The sequence below is a fragment of the Canis lupus genome, chromosome 9 (genome assembly GCF_011100685.1).
Source record: "Canis lupus familiaris isolate Mischka breed German Shepherd chromosome 9, alternate assembly UU_Cfam_GSD_1.0, whole genome shotgun sequence".
NCBI lineage: Eukaryota > Metazoa > Chordata > Mammalia > Carnivora > Canidae > Canis > Canis lupus.
The window spans coordinates 59156224-59168810 of NC_049230.1; the positions used below are offsets into that span (position 1 = coordinate 59156224).

The following is a 12587-nucleotide window of genomic DNA, read 5'->3' on the forward strand; positions in this document are numbered from 1 at the left end:
AGAATACATTTTTACATGACTTTTGGTAAGAGTGCTAATCTATTTTGAATGGGTATTCCTTAATTAATTTTGTAAACTGATATTGAAAGAAATGCACAATGAGATTAAATCCACCCCAACACACACACCTCTCTCTTCTTCTCTCACCAGCCACACTGCTCTATTTACCTACCTGTCTGAGTGATTACATTCTTAATGGAAAAAGCAGAGTCCTTAAATAGTTCTAAAATCTTTGTCACCGATGTCCTGATGCCTTTTTATTGTTTTTGGTTTTTTAAGGATTTTATTTATTCATTCATGAGAGACACACAGAGGCAGAGACACAAGCAGAGGGAGAAGCAGGCTTCCTGTGTGGAGCCCAATGTCGGACTCCATTCCAGGATCCCAGGATGACTCCCTGAGCCAAAGGCAGCCGGTCAACCACTGAGCCACCCAGGCGCCCCTGCCTTTTTATTGTTGTTAGACAAATACTTTTCTTTTAAGATGCTTCTCTCTAGATCACCCTCCCTTAATTATGTTTCTCATATTTTTTTCACAAAATGATTTGGGACAGAAATGTACCTGTATGGATCTATCTTAATCCTTGCCTTATACAATGATTCTTTCTTACATTTTGTTTTATTCCACACCCTACAGGTGCTGATAACTTTTGATACAAAAAATTCCACTTTATTTGGGGACTATATTTTTCTCTTCTCTTTCCCCACTCTAACCTTTGCAAACTTTCATGTAGAAGAGATAACAAACTTACAATAAACACAAAGATTTATTTATAATAAACACAAAGGTTTTAATGTTACCTTTTTTTGTTTGTTTGTTACTTTGCAGTTAGCACTGTCAAATGGCTATGCCCAGATTCTGGGGCCCACAAAGCCCCCCCAGATGTATTTTTGATACTGTTTGCCTTAAAAAATATGTCAGCATGAGAGATGAGTAATGCCCTAGGTGATTATGTTCAGAAAAGAAAGCTTCCTAATCTTTTCAGTATCTGTGCTTTTCTACCCCAAGGAACAGTAATACAACTTTCTGACATTCCTAGTCTATATCAAGAGTGGGATTTTCACAGTCATCATCAAATCACCCGTTAACATTGACATCTTACTGTCTCTTGTGTTGTTTTAAGGTTTTTCTTTCTGAAACTAGGACTTATGAAAAATAATAATGCCAGTAGCTCTTCAAAAGAAAGTACTTTCTCATGTATCACCTTATTTTATCCTCCTATCCTAAGAGATGAGAACAGGTATTATTATCTTCATTTGAAAAAAAAAATCTAAGCTGCAGAGAAATTAGAATTTGCCCTAGGTCCCTTAGGCTGCTAGCACAACATAAACATCCGTCTCTCAAATGAATACTTTTTTCAGTAGAACATGTTGGGGAAAGTTCCGTGACCAAATAGAGCAGAAAGGAAGGAAATTGGTATTTGAGTTCCTAATTGATTTTAGTCAGTGTGCTGGACATTTTCACATCAGTACTTCATTTGTTCTTCCCTGCAGCTCTGAAAGATAGATGATGGTGGTATCTCTTTTACAAAAGAGCAAAGGAAGGTTCCAAATGTGTAGCATTATGTTGGGTGATATGGAAATGGTATTAGACTTGGAGTTCTGCCCTCCATGTGTTTCTCAGTCTAGTTCAGGAAGTATTATAAATACACATTAAACAGTATCTCTCCAAAAGGATAGTGAGGTTAAGGAAGACTGAGGTGGTCACAGAAAACTTCTCACAGTGGGGAAGACTTGTGTTGAGTCTGCAGGGACCGTAAGAAGCGGGTAAGTGGAAGGGAGAGCCTAACACCCCATATGTGCTGAAGAGCAAAGCAGAGGAGAAACCATGAGTGAGCCTAGAGATTATTCAGCCAGAGCAGATGGAGCCTGCTGGGGAGAGGGTGACGTGTACTGTGAGAGCTTGGGCTCTGGCTAGAGGAGGACTTGGGCATGTCTGGAAATAAGATGAAATTCACGTGGTTCCAAACGTCCCATTTTACAGAAGGGAAACCAAAATTTGTAGAGGTGAAGTGATTTGCTTATGATCACAGCTAAGTAATAACAGAGCTGGGAAAGAAACACTCTTATTTCCAGTGCAGAGTTATTTCTACATTATGTGGTCCTTGAGGCTCTTGGTGGAGAGGAGGCTTGAAATGACAGTGCTGAGAGCCTGTTATCACTCTCAAAAACTTATTCTTACTGATGAGAGCAGTTTCTTAAAAAAAAGGGGGGGATGGGGGAGAAAAAGATTTGTATACCATTTTGTACTGTGGTGTTACTTGCTTACACTTGGTAGCTGGCAACCTGCTTTAGTCAGAACACACAAGAGACTCCCTGGAGGACGGAAAAGCTCTTCCTTCCAGATTTGTGCTTATCTCTTTTGGAACCCAGCAAGTCTACTACCATTCAGTTGCCCTGTAAATCATCCTATATCCCAATACGCACAAATGACACGAGCACAAAATGAAATGACATCGTCTTTTAAGGGTCAAAGGAAGGTATAGTTTAGTGATTGAGGATGTAACCATAGGTGTTGATGTGATTCACCTGCTAGTTACTGTTTTATTATGTCTCTGTTATGTGCCAGGCATTGTGTTCTGTTCTCCTCCTGCACTAGAAGTTTACATTCACAAGCTAACCGTTACTATAATGCCATATATGGGGAAAACGGGCTCAGAGGGGTCCAGTAACTTGCCCAAGACCCCGCTCCTAGTAGGTGGTAGAGCTGCTTTTGAAACCTCCATTTATCTGACTTCCATTTCTACCTTCCTTTTTCTACTTTATTATACTGCCTCCGTTGATCCGTCGTAACTAAAGTAACCAAAAAAACTTCCAAATTTTCTTTCAAAAGCAACTTGTATTTCTTGTAGGAAAGTAGCAAATTCTGATAAGAAGAAACCTACACAGAAAATGAAATTCATGTGTGTGATTGGTGTGTTAGTCTGGCTGCCCAGACTTTGCTCTTGTTCTACGTCTATATGTTCATCCTGTTCTGCTTTGCAAAATTGAATTCCTTTGGGCCACTTTCATTCTTGTGGGTTTCATCCTTAGTTTGGTCCCTTTGTTTGGTCCCATGGGTTAAGATGCGCCCTTAGAAAATGATGTGATCATTTTCTACAGCACTTGATTAACAATGTAGCAGTTGGGCCTTAGTGGACAGAGCATTGAGGGTAGCAACCCGGAGGACCTCGATTTCAGTTTTTGTTCTACCATTGACTTGCTCTGTGCTGTGAGCAAAGTGATGTCTCTCTCGAAAGGGCCTTAGTTTCTTCATGGGTAAAATGAGGGGATTGCATTAGATCTCTGCTGTTCCTTCTGGTTTTTTTTTTTTTTTTTTTTTTTTGCTACTTTTTGGTTTCCCAGTTAGGATTCATTTTTGCTGTCAGGCTCATGTAGACAAGAGAGTGAAGTGATCTCTCAGAATTATCTGGTGAGTTTCTTGAGCCAGATAGGTGTCACCCTGTGTCTGGCAGTGTGTGACCCACTCTTGGTCCCCAGACACTTTGGGTCAATGTCATTCTTTTCACTTGGCTCTTTGAGCTTGGAATGTAAGAAACTTGAGTCTTAGGCAGATGAAAGGTTTATGGAAGGAAGCTTTGAGGCTCATGTAACTTAAGGTTGAGATGTGGTAGTTTGATAACGCTTGATTCCTGCCCGATGTCCTGTATGCATAGAAGGGAAGGAAAAGCAACTCTCAGGGGTGCCCTGCAGTAAAGCCCAACAGATACTTGTCAGTAAGCTATACTAAATTGAGGATGACATCTCTCGAATTTTATAATTTCATAACAGTAATTTTTGCCTTGTATCCATTATATGCTACTTGCTATATATTATTTGTAATTCTCCAAACCAATTTGCAAAGTATTATTTGCATTTTGTGGGTGAGGCTCAGAGAGGTACCGTAACTCACCTGTGCTCACGCAGCTAATGAGTAGCATATCTGGGATTTGAATCTAAAGACCTGACTGTTTCTTCTCTCTCCTGCATCTTGAATCTCTCTGCCTCTGTTGAATCATTTCCAACAGCATGAAAACCAGTTCTGGTATTTCTTGATCCTTTTCATTCCCATTCAATGACTGCCTCACTGTCTCTTCTTTGGAGCGTTAGCTACACACTTTTAAGTTTTCCCCTCAGCCCTCCTCACTCTGTCTTCAGCTTCTGTCATTCAACCAGAGCTTTTCTTATCAAGGTCATTGGTAACTTTGATATTGCTCAGTGCAATAGGCATTGTTTGTCTCTCATCTTGATTCATGGCTACAGTTGACCATTCCCTCCTGCTCGTTCTCTGTGTTTTCTTTGATGGTCTTTTCTCCGTGGATTCTCTAAATTGATGCTTCTGTAACCTCATCCTGGATCCTCTTTAGTTTCTCTGAATGCTCTCCCTAAGTGATCTTGTTCTTTACTTGGGCATTAAATACATCTGTATGTAGATGACTTCAATTTATATAAAGCTCCAACGCAAACTTTTCCCCGTGATTTACTAAGTAGTATGTTCAAACATCTTGACATTTCTATTTTAAGGTTTCTCAGACTTAACATATCCCGAATGGAACTCTTAGATCCCCCGCCACATTGTCTTCTCTCTCATAAAATGGCAATTTGCTGTCTTTTTTCATTCTCAGTACATCTGCATGCCTGTCAGTTATACCAGCCAGCTGTAACTTGGGACTGTCCACCCTGATCCATTTTCACTCTCCGTTCGTGAGTTAGGCCTCCATACAGTCTCACTGGGACTTGTACACTAGCCTCCTGATGACTTTCTCTGCTTCTCCTTCTTCCTTCTCCCAAACTTCTCCCACATAACAATTACCATTGTACTTTAGACAGTTCTTTTCATGAAAGCCATTCAGTGGCTTCCTGTCACCTTTACAAAAAAAATCCTCAATCTTTACCATGACCTGTGAGGCTGTCTGTATAATCCGGCTCTTGCCTTATTTCAAAACTTCATATCATGCCCTTTCCCTTTAGCTCCTCTGTTTAGCTGAGCTGGTGTGCTTTCAGTTCCTTGAAGATGCCTTGCTCTTTCCAGCCTGAGAATCTGCCCAGCTCTTTCCTCGGCCTGAAATACCCAGTTCCCTGCTTCTGAAAGGGTTGTTCCAACTCCTCTTTCAGGGTCGGGATCAGTGTCACCTTTGAGAAGCTGTCTCTAACCTCGGTATCTGAGTAGGGCCTTGCCTTCTCTTCCGTTTGCTTCTATCTTTGCTCTTCCTTTGGTTTCATGAAACACTGGTACATACAGCTACATGCTGCTGTGTGGTACACTTGTTGATTATTCCTGTCCAGCTAGCTGGGAATCTCCATGCAGTAGTCGCTCAGTTTACAAGATAGACAACTAAACTAAAAGGCTGATATGGAAAATCCCATCTCTCACTGGAAGATTGGGATCACACTGTCCGTTGACCTGCTACATGCCATTTATACACTCAGTCTGTAAATAGCTTCGAGATTAAGCAAAAAGCTGCTGGAGGAGCCTTGAATGGCTCACAGGCATTTAAAAGTCAGCATGAATGTTAAAGTTTGGTTTGAATATTCATCTAAGCCTGGGAAGCACAGCCCACGGTGGTCTGGGCCCTGCTCTCTTGGGCAAATTTCTGGAAATACATTTGGTTTCTCTGGCTTAGTGGGAAGTATTCTGTTTGACAAGACAACTATCTGGATTCCTCACATACTTGAGTTCCTTTAACAGAATTGTAAACTGCAGGTGAGGGAAAGGTTTCCTTGTGTTTAGTGTAGAATGGAGAGGACTTTGAACCAGAATTGGGCTTGGAATTTTGTTTTAGTCCTGCTATTTTGAAAAAAAACAAAACAAAACAAAACAAAACCACCACCAACAATAACCCCGCCTGTGCTTCATTCAGTTTCCCCATCTTACAGCCAGATGCTTTCTACAGTTCCTTACAGTTTTAATCTTTATGAAATCTCTGATTCCTGTTAAAAAGTTAGGGATTCTGATACTGGAGGTAAACACGAAACCTGCAGCCTTTAACAAAGTAGACCTTTCCCCAAAGTCATTTTTATGGAGAAAGTGTGAACACTGTCCTAGAGCACGGCCGATTCCTCCAAGGTTCATTCAGAAAGCTTTCAAGTTCACTTCTGAGCACCCTTGCCTGACTTTTAGTTGATTGGAAATTGTCTGAGGAGAAAAGATTTTAGAGTTTGATGGTCTGAGGCCTTGTTTGTTTGTTTAAATGGCTTGTACTTCACCCTATTAGGAATTAAAACGGTGAACCAATGGAGTGCCCGCTCCTAAGCTATAATCCACCCTCCCCTCCCAAAAAAGAATCTTCTTCACTTTACTGTGAGCATGAGCAGCTCACTTGGTCACCCAGAGGACTGTCCTTTACTGAAAAGATGCAACAGAGAAGAGAGAAAGGCAAACTTCCATTCTCCACTCATAAGGATTACAAAAAAGAGGCAGTCAGGAAGATTCTGAGCAAATGCATGATTTTAATTTTATTTTCCTCTGGATGGTAACAGCTTGCGTCTCTTTTTATTAATTGTTTTTAGTATGGACTGGCATTTATAGTAAATGCTTATCATACTTATTCCCAAAACCTCCTTTGAGTTGGGTGGTAGTTTCTCATTGTTATTCCAGGATAAGAAACTGAGGTGCTTAGAGGTTAAGTAACTTGGTAAATGAAGGCCCAGTTAACAAGTGATTGAGTTGGGATTTGAACCAAGAAGAGTAACGAATCTTTGAGCCTAGGATGTCGCTAAAAGCATTTTCAGCATTTTTTAACGGTAGTGAAAAAGATAATAGGGAAATTAATGACACTCAATTCACAAACTGAGTTGTGTTCATTCTGTGTCCTTTTCCTAGAGATCCTGGGTGTTTTCTTTTCACTCAGTCCTATCAATACCCTTTCTTTCTAGGATGTTTGATTTTAAACATTCTTGAATGGAAATCACACTCTGAGTTAAAGTAATGAACCGTCATATTCTGTATGATCACATAATAGTATTTCACAAAAGCATGACCTTATTTGTAACTTAGAATCATTGTGACCTGTTGCTTTAAATTTTTTAAGAATTCAAGTTTTTCTCCTCCCCCAGTGAGGCCCACTTTTTTTTCCCCAATCACTTTAATTATGTGAACTAGAATCCTGTTTCTCACACATCTTCGGTTCTCAACCTTGTTAAAATTAATCATATAATCCCCCTTTAAAACATAGTATTAAATCACCATAGTAACACAGTATCCAAGCTTTATTGATAAAACATAACAGCCATAAGAAGGTAGAGTTTGGTGTCCCCTGGACAGCTCTATAACTTTTATAGAAATGTGTTCCTTCTTCTGGCTTGTGTAAGATGGAGGGATAGCATTACTTACACCTGTTTTATTACCACACTGCTTTTAAATTGCCACCTTGTTTTCGCTCACCTTCCTAGTTAAAAAAGGAGAGTGGGGCACTTTCTTTTCTTTCTGGATTATTTTCTTGTACTCTCTAACCACTCTCTAGGGGATGGAATTGTTTTCTTAAACATGACTAGGTAGGGCCCATTGACCTTTTTGTACTGGGATATCTTGAAAGTCTCTTTAATTTTCATTTGCTTATGTGTTTTGTATGAGGGAGTTTTAGAAAGGAAGGCTATTCATATTTGAAAAATTCTTATCCAGAGACTCAATAAGTCTGCCTTTGGAAAAGGCCTTGTAAATGATTTTTCATTTCTGCCAACAACTTATAAATTACAGGTGAGAGCATTGGTTTGAATATTTTGCCAATTTGAGTATATTTTGTAAACTACAATGTATGTAAAATACGATATAAGTTAATGAGTTCCTTTGGATAATTCAGTGTCAAATTCTAAACTATTATGTTAGCATAAATTTATGTATTAGTATTTGGAATATTTAAGTTTTTTTTTAAGATTTTATTTATATATTCATGAGAGACAGAAGGGGGTGGGTAGAGACACAGGCAGAGGGAGAAGCAGGCTCCACACAGGGAGCCCGACGCGGGATTCGATCCCGGGTCTCCAGGATCTGGGCTGAAGGCGGCGCTAAACCGCTGAGCCACCCAGGCTGCCCTAAAGGCCGTCTTCTAAAGTCAGTTTACCACTTAGCTTGGATTCCTTTTTAAAAACTTAAATATTCAAGCAGCCCAGGTGGCTCAGTGGTTTAGCGCCGCCTTCAGCCTAGGGTCTGATCCTGGAGACCGGGGATGGAGTCCCACGTCGGGCTCCCTGCATGGAGCCTGCTTCTCTCTCTCTCTCTTTCTCTCTCTCTGTCTCTGTCTCTCATGAATATATAAATAAAATCTTCAAAAAAAAAAGTGGTCTTTAAAACATTTTGCAACTGCAAAAATTGTTTCTAGATTAATCTCATTAGTAATATGTTTTTTAATCTTTTGAAACGTATTTCCTATTTTATGTTATTTTTATGTGTGGTTTGTTGATTTTTGTGTTGATGTGGTAGGTTTTTTTCTTTACTCTTTAAAACCTGTTTCCATTTCTTAGCACCTCACATTGTTTAGACATTTGATATTTCTGTCCTATAGAATACATGTTCCTCATAAACTTAAATTCTGAAAGATACAGGAATGTAGGAACATAGTAGGTAACCTTGCCCTCTTGAATTCCAGCTCCTCCCCTTAGAAGCGCTGTGAACATGACTCAGTTACCTACCTGTTTAGTCCTGCTGTTTCCTTTTCTGTAAAATGGGAGCATCATCTAAATTCCAGGGTCGATAGAGAAGTAAATGAGGTGCTATATATCAAGTCTAACTTGGTGACTGGCACATAGTGGACATTTAAATTCTGTCACCATTACTGTTTTCCCAACTAGAGGAATGGTCAGGTGAGCGTCGTTAGCAGCAAGCTGGCAGAGTAGGCTTTGGCATCATAAAGGCCTGGGTTTAAAACACAGCTTTTTGCAGTTTACCAGCTGGCACCTTAGGCAGTGCTGCTCTAGGCTATTTTCTCATCTATAAAATGAGGTTAATTGAATGCTCCTTTCAGGATTTGGTGGGATGATTAACAGGGCTACCTGCCTAAACTCAGTAAGTGGAAGGTTTGGTAGCTCCAATCAGGTGATGAGGTGGTCATTATCTATAAAATGAGGTTAATAGGATGCACCTTTTAGGATTTTATGAGATGATTAACAGGCCTACTTGCCTGAACTCAGTTAAGTGGAAGGTTTGGTAGCTACTTTGGTATTAAGATGGTCGCTAGAAGGGGCTACTGGCTGACATTCTTCTCCTTCTTCCTCTTCTTCTTCTTCCTCTTCTTCCTTTTTCCTCCTCTTCCTCCTCCTCCCCTGCCGCTCCGCCCCCCCCCGCCCCGTATGTTCTCTTGAAGTGTGTAAATTTTGAGTTCATTTATAAAGAGTTCCACTGAGAAAGGAAATGTTACAGGTTCAATGACTTGTCATGATTAGATACTTTATCAAGAAACTTATTGCACATTCATTTTTCCCTTTGTTCTCTCTTTGCTGCAGCCTTACAGTTAGCCAAGTTGGCCAGAACTTCACATTCGTGCTCACTGACATTGACAGCAAACAGAGATTTGGGTTCTGCCGCTTATCTTCAGGAGCGAAGAGCTGCTTCTGTATCTTAAGGTAAGGGAGAGTGGCTTTGGCTATTGGCTAGTTCTGTGAAACAGTGTCAGCCTTTGCCTCATTCCTCTGTAATTAAATTTCCCAGCTGTCCTTTTTATTTTTCTATCTGTTTCCCACAAGTCACTGCACTTGGGGAGAAGGACTTCACAATGTTGTTCTTGCACTTTAAGTTCTGCAGATAATTGTCTTTATTTATTTGCATCACATCCCTTGGGTGGGAAAGGGATCTTTGCTTCTGTGGCGTATGTGGAAGCTGGGGGGTCAGCGTGGCTTCAGTTCCTCCTGCTGTTATCTGGAGCTGTCAGAAATTAGCCTGTTAGGCTTTCCCTTGGACATTTTGTGTATGTAAGATTATTAATAAAGTATGTGTCTGTAGCTCAGGACGTCTTGCAGACACTGATTGCATCCTCCTCAAAGTAATACCCTTGCCCTCTTTGGGTCACTGAGGGAGTAACTGTTTCCCGACTTGGCTCCTTCTCTGGAGGTTTGGAAAAAGTACAGAATCCTGGAAGAAGGCTTCTTTAGGTCCTCTAAAACCCCTTCATACAGCAGAGCCACACTTGCTTAATGCTCTGTTTCCTCCTGCCAGAGGGGCAAGGTGTGTTCTGGGGTGGGAGGATGTGTGGAAATCCGATTTTGGAGCTCCTGGCTCTGTGGGCTCCTGCTGGGCGCCTCCTAAGGGGGAAGTAAAGGCATCCCACACACTCCCCTCTCCATCTGCCTTGGTTAAGTAGGTGTCAGAGGGGCCTGCCTCCTGTCTCTCTCTGCTCGTGTGGAGCAGCCCAGGACAGGACAGTGGGGAGGCGCCCCTGACAAAACCCGGGTCCCCAGTCTTAGGCTTGCGCCCAGGGATAAAAGGCCAGACTCTATGAATTCCAGAAAGAGTGGTTCTCTGGTACATTAGTTTTTGCACTTTCTTCTTCTCACCAAGAAAAGACCTCCTGCCCCAGCCCCACAAACACACAAACTCACTCACTCATGCCATAAGAGAAAGAGCTGACTTTTGAAGTGCCTTTGCTCAGTAACTGTCCATCTGGACTGCTATGTTTGCATTTCTCTACACAAATGCAGTTATTGTTATTAATAATCAGTAAAGTCACCTCTGTCCGTCACCAAGCTTCACGTCTATAATTCAGGCACCAGAGGGCAACTGCTGGAAAGACCACAGGAAGGAGGTATACAACCCAGATGCTCTGAGATTAAATGTGTGCAGCTGCTCTCAAACTTGCCTCAGTAGCTCAGCCCAAGGATGACCTGCCTGGAGTATTAGAGTCTGATATAAATGGTTATTTACTTTTTGATTCAACAATGTTGGATTTTTTTTTTCTTCTTTTTAAACAAAATTTTCTCTCCCATTTTTGCCTAATGTTCTATTTCAGCCTTGGCCTGGGCACGGCTTATTTATATAGTCATTTAGAGGAGATGAGGGTTTAAGACAAGTTCTTGAAGTTTTGCAGAAAGGTGTTTGTTTTTTCAGAATATTTTGGTTTATGGTGTTTCTTCCTTTTAAAGCTGGGATGTACATGTTTTGGGGGCAGGGTGGGATTCTAAGCTGACGCTATGACATTCACTCAGCAAATTTCTGAGTCTGGAAAACTGTTAATTTAAAAATCTTAATTTAAAAATTGCTTTCCTCTGATTCTGGTGTTTGACTTTGTATGTCTATATGTAGGGTCATGGATGTCATGCTTACAAAAAGCTAGTTGGTTAGCCTTTGTGTTGCCATCATTTGGAATGAAAAATAGCAGCAATTGGCATATTTTCTATCCGTGATACTAGGTTAGAACTCTGGGAAAAATTGGTGGGTTAATTCATTTATTTGTTTGTCAGCCCTTAATTGAGTGCCTACTATTAGCTAGTCCCTGTCCTTGAGGAGTTCCAAGATTAACGAGGGAGATAGATGATCATGCTGCCATATGCTATATATATATTATGCACAGGACAGTTCCATGGCATAGCGTCTTCTTACTATTGATATTCTAGTGCCAGAGGATAGTGACTGTGGTTAAAAATAGGGTCCAAATGAATTCTGAGACCTGCATTTCATGGGTATTCAACATGGGGTGGGGGGGCGCTCACTTTATCTTATCCAGCTTGTGCATTTGTAGAAGGCACACACAGTGGTACTTCTCCTGTTGCTTGGTATGGGAACATTGCGGAATTGAGACTGAATATGAATGGAAGGGTCTGTGTTAACCTTGGGTGACGAGTTGGCAGCATGTTCAATGGAGAGGTCTGCCTGGAGAATGCAGGTGTGATTTGGGTCTGTGTTCTATTAGTGCTGTTGGTCTCTTGCCTTTGGGAGATGCTTGGTCTTTTTGCCTTTTTTTTTTTTTCCCCAGATGCTTTCCCTTTAACCAGTGCCTTGAGGTCCAGTCACTATTCTCAGTGTTTAACCAGTACTTTAACTTGTTTGCTCATAAGCCACCTCTACTTTTGCATTCCGTTTCTTCTCGTGAGAGGCATAGCTTCCAGTGATGGTGTCTGCACAGACACAGCCTCCTCTGTTCCAGGATTTAGCTTCTTAGGGTCACTTCCTCTCTGACTGCTCTCCCATGCTCCTATGCTTCCTGGCCCATATGAGTTGCTGGACCTCTCTGACTTCACACATTTATCCATCCATCCACAGCAGCCTTCTCCAGGCAAAGGTAATCATCCTCTCCTCTGGGTGCACCCAGCATGCTTTGCATACTTAAGTTACACACTCATAAACCTTGAGCATCCTTTTACCTCTTCCTCCTATTACTCTAAGATTAACTCTTTAAGAGTATAAAGATTGTGTCTTAAGCAACTTTGTATCTCTAGCACTTAGTGTAGTGCTTGGCCAGCATGTTGTGTGCAAGGCTTTCAGAGACAGGGAGATGTATTCCATGTGAATAGAAGAACAGGACATTGAAGGGTCTGAGTGAGAGCACAGGCCTCATGAGACACCAGTTCAAGAGAAAATGTGAAATACAGTTATTTGTAGAGAGATGTGGTTCATATTCTCAGACTTAATTTCTGTTAGTTGTAAGAGGGTATACCTTTGAATCTCACCAGGGAGATCTAGTT

The 12587-nt window shown here is 41.1% G+C and overlaps 1 protein-coding gene across 15 annotated transcripts in view; it reads left to right on the top strand.

The window, feature by feature from the left end:
- Window positions 1-12587, top strand: part of DENND1A (DENN domain containing 1A) — a 509324-nt gene that overhangs the window by 153270 nt on the left and 343467 nt on the right. For all 15 annotated transcript variants that reach the window (XM_038549421.1, XM_038549408.1, XM_038549417.1 and 12 more), the window contains one exon: window positions 9417-9536. In XM_038549421.1, the coding sequence (XP_038405349.1) occupies window positions 9417-9536 (120 nt within the window). The remainder of the gene's footprint in view (window positions 1-9416; window positions 9537-12587) is intronic.